The sequence below is a fragment of the Coregonus lavaretus genome (assembly GCF_964263955.1).
Source record: "Coregonus lavaretus genome assembly, chromosome: 16".
In the NCBI taxonomy this organism is placed as follows: Eukaryota; Metazoa; Chordata; class Actinopteri; order Salmoniformes; family Salmonidae; genus Coregonus; species Coregonus lavaretus.
Genome location: NC_140003.1, coordinates 36,213,039 through 36,220,812, shown reverse-complemented (window position 1 = coordinate 36,220,812; position 7,774 = coordinate 36,213,039). Strand labels below are relative to the sequence as shown.

Sequence of the window (7,774 nt, the reverse complement as noted above, 5' to 3'; positions counted from 1 at the left end):
CTCCACTCGAATGGAAAGAGTCAGACACACACACACACACACATGCTTAAGGCAATGGTGGCCTTGAGACTGTGACCATTCGAGTAGATCTAAATATGCCCTCCTCCTCTTCCTCCTCATCTCTTCTCTCCTCCAACACGTCATCCTCTTCAACCTGCCTGCAGCACAAACAGTCCACTTAGACTCTTAGAAATACCCACAATGCTACACTCTACCCTACATCACTGAGAGTTTAGACATATACTTCCCTCATAGAATATCCCCAAAGTTTGAACGAATGCAAATCTAAAAGCCCAATAGAAAACTGTCTCTTTAACAGTAACAGTATATTTTCTAACACTTGGCTATTCTAATAATGTAACTAATGCACACACACGGACATCTACTGTGCCAAATATGAAGATATTAAGTATGCTGTATTGAAAGCCATTCACAAAAAGACGCATGCACATACACACACACACACACACTCTACAGGAGTTTGGGTTGGGGGTCTTGTTGGTCTGTGTGTTGTAGGGAAGGGAAGGCGGTGCACTGTTGATACCCAGCCAGAGGGCATATCTGCCAGTGAGGAGAGCCCTCTAATCCCTAATCTGCCCATGGGAAACATGAACAGTAATTAAATAATGTCCAAGAACAGCCATCTTACCCCTCACACATAGCCTGCAATTCATCTGCATGATGTTAACTGGAATGACTATTTCACTCTGTGTTTCTCTGTCAAACTGTATGACAACAAAATGACTAAAACCCTGAGGTGTGCTGGAAATATTTTCCTCTGGCCTTTTACCATTGTAAATGAACACACACCATAGTTTTAATCCACAAATGTTGTTTTCTCAGAAGGCCAATAGCTCTCCAAAGCATGGAATTCAGGACTAGACAATACTAGTTTTGTGGACAATTTCATTGTTATTCTGTGCCAGCCCATGTTTATTGGGAGGGACAATGAATCACCCTGTACAAAGTCAATTAATCATGCCGTGAAAGCAGCAATCAGCGTATACAAAGGTAAAACTGAGATTAGGATTATAGATGGGCAAAGTGGTTTAATCTGTCACTGAGGGATCTCCTCCTTTAAAACAACCCTGATGATCAATGACATGTGAAAGTGAAAGGAGTGGCATCTCTAGCTCTCATTGATTCTGACAGAGGTTTACTGAAAGCAAATTATACAGCATTCCTGAGACAGACGCCACCAGTAAAGGCATTAATATCTCCTGTCACTTTGTGTGTGTGCGTGAGAGAGAGAGAGAGAGAGAGAGAGAGAGAGAGAGAGAGATCACGCTCATTTACCTCTGTTTCACTGTGTTCCACAGAATGATGCCATCACTGGGATAGAGTGTAAGTAAGTCTTATTTATCTTTGTACTCCTAAAACCATAGTGGAAAGAGCTAGAGAGGTCATTAGAGCAGTACTGTGCGTTATAATTTGGTTGACATTTAGGAGTCCCCTTCCATTGGCTGAATCTGATGAATGGAAATGCTGCTCATTTGGATGTGACAGACAGATAGGGATGATTCAGTTCCTCTGTCTCGCCCACACCATGCTGCCCTGGCTCTGCTCTGACATCTGGGTGACATCTGCTTAAAGTAGGTCCTCTCTCCAGCCTGTATGTCAGCCTGAAAACCCTCCCAGCTCACTGCTCTGCTCTGCTCTCTCAGTCTGTCCCTGGATACACACTCCAGGCTGAAGCCTGACATCTCTGCCACAGTTAGCAGATGAAAGGGGACAGAGAGAAATGTTTGAGACAGAGAAGGTCAGTGGACAGATCTGAGTGCCTCAGGTGCTCTGAGGATGAGTAGTAATCAGTGAACAGTGTACGTCTGAGTAAAGCTTGGTGAAGGCTTCGAGTGTGACTCCTATCCCCCTCTCTCCCTCTCTCCCTGGAGGGGACGTTTTTGAACGCAACACGCTCTCTGTCTTTTTGCTTGAGGAGGAGGAGGAACGGGAGCAGCAGATGCTCGTTAATCAGCAGAGAGAATGTTTAGAGGAGAGGAGAGGAGAGGGAAAGGTGAATAGAAGACTGAGTAATCGTTTTGCAAGCCAGATAAACCCTGTCCTAAACACTGCCAGAGAAACCCTGTCCTAAACACTGCCAGAGAAACCCTGTCCTAAACACTGCCAGAGAAACCCTGTCCTAAACACTGCCAGAGAAACCCTGTCCTAAACACTCAGCCAGAGAAACTCTGTCCTAAACACTGCCAGAGAAACCCTGTCCTAAACACTGCCAGAGAAACCCTGTCCTAAACACTGCCAGAGAAACCCTGTCCTAAACACTGCCAGAGAAACCCTGTCCTAAACACTGCCAGAGAAACCCTGTCCTAAACACTGCCAGAGAAACCCTGTCCTAAACACTGCCAGAGAAACCCTGTCCTAAACACTCAGGCAGAGAAACTCTGTCCTAAACACTCAGGCAGAGAAACTCTGTCCTAAACACTCAGCCAGAGAAACCCTGTCCTATACTCTACAGTCAGCCTCAGAGATGGTTGAAGGTCCCATGCCATCTAATCACCCTCTCTTGACCCAGTCTCCTATATTTAGGCAAAGGTCTGTCTCTAAATGGTCTAGTCCTAACACAATAGCAACTATGGAGAGTTCAACAAATCATGAGAGCTTTTAGATTCCATACATGCATTTGGGGCAACCACACGGAACAGTCCCTTGTCTGTACTGCTCAACCAAATCATGGACCTGCACCCCTCAAAAATGACCTAAAAAAAAGCACACCATACATCTTTCTTTGTGAAATTGACAGCATTGTGTTGTAGTGAGGCTGAGGGAAGTATACCCTCCACTCTCACAGGCTGAGGTCATAACACAATTAGTATAAGCAGAGTGGATGGGGAAGAGACTCAGGGCTGTGTCTGAAATGCCGCCCTGTCCCCTAAATAGTGCACTACTTTTGATCAGAGTAGTGCACTTCATAGGGAATAGGATGCCAGATCAACCTCATGCATGAAGGACAACGCCAACATGCCCAACAGAGACGCCAAAAAGAGAGCATCAAATATAAAGAATAATGTGTACCGCCCTGTAGCCAGACAGATGACAAGACAGGATAGTTTATAATAACGATGTGTTTGGTAACTCAGAGGGAGCAGTAATTCAGTCAAAAACATCTGATTTGAATTTAAAAACCGCAGCCTCCAAATAATATAATCTACAACGTTAGATCATTTTTACAGAGCTGCATAAGCCGGTGATTTGGGCTATCCTTAGATAATGCGTAAGCCACTCAGTCGGTTGAGTCCATCCCCTGCTCAGCTGAGTACCATCACACACCCTGTTAGCAGCAACACAACAAACACACATACCAACACTGCAATGGATACACAGACGATATGGCGCTTTAGATGACCATAGAGCACATACACTGTACACTACCTGTCATGATATGCAACAAGAGTTAAATATAATAATATAATATGCAATTTAGCAGACGCTTTTATCCAAAGCGACTTACAGTCATGCGTGCATAATTTTTTTTTTGTGTGTGTATGGGTGGTCCCGGGGATCGAACCCACTACCTTGGCGTTACAAGCGCCGTGCTCTACCAGCTGAGCTACAGAGGACCACAGTTGCCGGGTGCTCAGTTGTCTGCAGAGACTGAGCGGTTTTTGAAAAAGCAAAGATGCACCTCTAAAAAGAGACAGAGGCAACTGAGCTGGATCCAGATTAACAGCCCAAATATACAAGAACAGTACCTCTCCAATACCCCCCATTCCTTAGTTTTGTTCTCTGCTGTCTTCACTAAGGTTGGGTTGGGTTGGTTTGGTCGCAGTTAAGTCTGGCCTCCAATCCACATCCAATCCAGTCTGGTCAAGACCACAATGTAACACACTATTTACAATGTCCACCATGAATGGCACAGTCCACAGTGCAGTAAACAGATAATGCTTGAAGAAAGCGCAACATGTTATAGGCAGGCACAACAGAGTTCCCACCTTCAGGACATTGACAACACTAATAATAAGCACATATTCAGCATTTTAATCCCCAAAGTAAATTGAGAATAAGTAGAGGCTTTACTGATACTGTGTCAAGCTACTGCCCTGCGACCCCTAAAGCTTATCATTCAGGAATACACCCCCCTACCAACCTCAGGAGGCTGCTGAAGGGAGGACAGTTCATAATAATGTCTGGACTGGAGTAAATGGAATGGTATCAAACACATGGAAACCATGTGTTTGATGTGTTCGATACCATTCCATTTATTCCATTCCAGCCATTACTATGAGCCCGTCCTCGCCTATTAAAGTGCCACCAGCCACCTGTGCTACCAACACATAACCCTTATATCCCACCCTCATAATAGTTCCCGTCCTATATGAGGGATTCATCAGCAAACATGAAAGCAAGCTTTTTAAATGAGTCCCAGGTGATAACGAAATAACTACATAGGCATACATACAGTATTGAACAAAACATTGTTTTCCCATCACTTGGGACAAATGTTAATGCAAAACTGTGCTACTATAGTATTTCCTTCTTTCCTTTTGTTTCGCAACTATTAAACCGTGTATCATTTTCCTATGGGTATGTTAGGAAAGCATTCTCCATGGTTAATGAGTATTTTCCCTTTTTTAGTGTATACTACTGGTTTGATTTACCCATGGTCATAGGTTAATTCATCCCTACAGATAGATATAACTGTCTCTCTGACCCCATTGGCCGCCTTGACATTAGCATTGCAGTAATGGTCAGGCGTTGGTTTCCCTATAGACCGTGGGTGCATCTCCCCATACTTACTGACCGCAGGTTAACAGTTTCCCTAAAGAAATTACATAACAACATATCTCTCTGGTTTCCCTCCTTGTCCCTCCTGTCCTCCCATGTCCCCCTCATCCCCCAGTCAGTCAATGGTTCCTCTCTCAGCACGTCCCCATAGTGCTGACCGTGGTGTAACTAAACTTGGACATGGACACCCCCATAGCCATGGCGTCCTCCTCTCCATCCCGCAGCCCGTGGCGTCTGTGTCGGCAGGGCTGGCGGCAGCAGCAGGCGAAGGTGGCGAGCAGCGCCTTGCGGAAGCGTGTGTTCATGAAGCAGTAGATGATAGGGTTGACGCAGGCCGAGGTGTAGGACAGAAGGTGGATGAAGGAGATGGGGGCACCAGAGAGGGCACGGCGGGCAGAGACTGGGTGGAAAGCCTTCCAGGTGTTGGCGCAGTAGAGGGGCAACCAGCACAGGAAGAACAGAGCAACGATCACCACCAGCATCCGGATCACACGCTTCTTGGCCAAGAGTTTGGCCTCCGAGGTGTTGCTGCGGGGACGCTCCAATTTGGACGCACTCGCTGTCGATGATGTCAGAGTGGACATCTCCATGGAGCGCGGTCGCTTGGCGACCTGGACGTAGCAACCATCTCCGTCGTCGCTGCTGCAAGCACCGGTGGCGGTCAGGCCATTCTTTAGACCTGTGTAAGGGGCGGGGCAAAGAAGGTGACAGAGAATTTACTTTCGAGTCAAGTAGAGGTCCAAAACTGTGAGGAGGGGTCAGACCAATTAGGTTACATAACTAATAATTTCAGGTCACAGAGATTTATGATCCATTTAACAACCATCTGAATTTAGCCATGATGAGCCACACATACACACACCCTCCCACACCCTGCTGTAACTGTACTTTCCACCTGTCCCAGGTTTCTTCTCCTCCGTTTCTGATAATTACCACCTGTTAAAGATCCCATCAGAAACGCTTTCTGTGAAGCAAGCCTCTTATAAACAACCGCTCACCTTAAAGGGATACTTCGGGATTTTGGCAATGAGGCCCTTTATCTACTTCCCCAGAATCAGATGAACTTGTGGAGAGCATTTTTATGTATCTGCGTGCAGTTTGAAGGAAGTTGCTAACTAGCGCTGACGCAATTCCTAACTAGAGTTAGCGCAATGACTGGAAGTCTATGGGTATCTGCTAGCATGCTTCCAGTCATTGTGCTAATGCTAGTTAGTATTGGCTTGCAAAACTACCTCTAACTTTCTTAATACTGGACACAAAGACATACAAATGGTATCCACGAATTCATCTGACTCTGACACAACGATGAATCACCAAATGGTGGGTTATGGCTAAAGATCCAGATAACCATGATGCAGGGGTAATTGGTACAGGCAGTGTCTAAAGGAAGCTATCCCTGCCAATAAGTAGTGATTGAATATAGAATAGAGGGAGAGGATAATGGAGGAAATATCATTTGCTGTGGCCTGTGAAGTAGATATGATTTGCAAAATCACAGATGTATTTTAGAGGAGGCACATCACCAAAAACCTGAGTCACATCACTCATCTGAGGGTTAATGTGCCCTCGCTTTCTCTCTTCCTCCATATCACTACCCCTCTGTTTCTCTCTCCCTCTCCATCCCTCCATCCCTCCCTCTCTCATATTGGATAGACAGATGGTGAAGGCGAGGCCTACAGCCATCAGCCAGTTCCATCCTCTAATAGAACAGCAGCAGCAGCAGATATACTCCACATATCAGATCATTCCAGCTACTCACTTACATACTGACTAAAGGTTATGTTGCTCTAACCTGCAACACATTAATATGATTGGATTGCTAATGAAATGTTCATTCTGTGTGACCATAATTAAGATTATCATTCTGATAAAAGGGGGGTTGGGGGGAATGGTAGATAGCCCAAATCCTAATAATCTGGGAAGCACTAACGGGCAGAAACAGGAAGATAAGCAATTTTTCCAGTACTGAAATTTCAAATATTTGTAGTTCATTCCAATTCAGCATTCTAATGTCTTCTTACTAACCCCTCTACTGGAAGAAGTAAATAAATGTGTGAATAATTAAATGTGTGAATAATGAAATAACAGTAATGAAGGTCTCACCGGGGGATGATGTCTTCTGGCCCATCTCAAACTGGATTCCTCGGTACAGCTCTCTGGAGATGAGTCCATAGGCCACGATCATCACCACCCCCGGAACAACAAAGAGGGCAAGCAGCAACATCATGTTCCTGGGACACACACAGGAAGTGGGGTTAACAAATTTCCCTTAGACACTGATCAAAGGTCAGTTGTGCCTTAACCCTCTTAAAATGGTTAAGGTTAGGATGTTTAGAGACTACTCTAAGGCCAGCTTCTAAAAGGAGCATTGAGAGAGCATAGGAGAAAGGGGCTCGCTCACAGGAGACTTCCAGAAAGAGGTTAGGCAGAGGAAGTCCAATAGGCATTGGATTAGAAGGAGCAAACCGGAGTGAGGTATCTTCAGTTCTCGAATATCTTTGCTGTGGTCCAACCGGTGGAGACAATAAGGGTTGCTACCCAGTATAGAATACATTCCACCACAATGATGTTATCCTATTCAGTCGTCATGGAGGACAAAATATGTGGGAAGGGGAAATCGAAGAGTATTAAAAATGTTACTATGGACATTGAGCTAGTGAATTAGGAATATAAATTGTTGGAATTAAACTACCGCTCTGGGTAAAGTCACATGAATTAATAGTCCATTGAAATAATTTAGAGGCACCACGGCTATTATAACAATATTCCACAATCATAAGAGAGCCTGTAGCAGATTAGATCATTAGATTTGCATGCATTTTCATTGGAACAGTCTTTTCTTCTTTTTGGTTCCTAAAAGGGTTTTAACTTGCCTTTGTAACTCACAATTAAACCCTTTGGAGAGTGGAAGAGAGGGTAAAGAGAGTATGTTTCGTGCATTTCATTAATCTCAATAATGATTTCAAATGGATGTCTGACAACAGCAGAGGAGGCTGGTGGGAGGAGCTATAGGAGGAAGGGCCCATTGTAATGG

At 44.8% G+C, this 7,774-nt stretch overlaps 1 protein-coding gene across 1 annotated transcript in view; it reads right to left on the bottom strand.

Moving 5' to 3' along the window:
* Positions 1-4,874: 4,874 nt before the first annotated feature.
* Positions 4,875-7,774, bottom strand: part of LOC311143829 (cholecystokinin receptor-like) — a gene marked incomplete at both ends in the record, with an annotated part of 22,427 nt that continues 19,527 nt past the window's right edge. The window contains 3 exons of the mRNA XM_084179711.1: positions 4,875-5,419; positions 6,844-6,971; positions 7,614-7,635. Of these exons, the coding sequence (XP_084035837.1) occupies positions 4,875-5,419; positions 6,844-6,971; positions 7,614-7,635 (695 nt within the window). The remainder of the gene's footprint in view (positions 5,420-6,843; positions 6,972-7,613; positions 7,636-7,774) is intronic.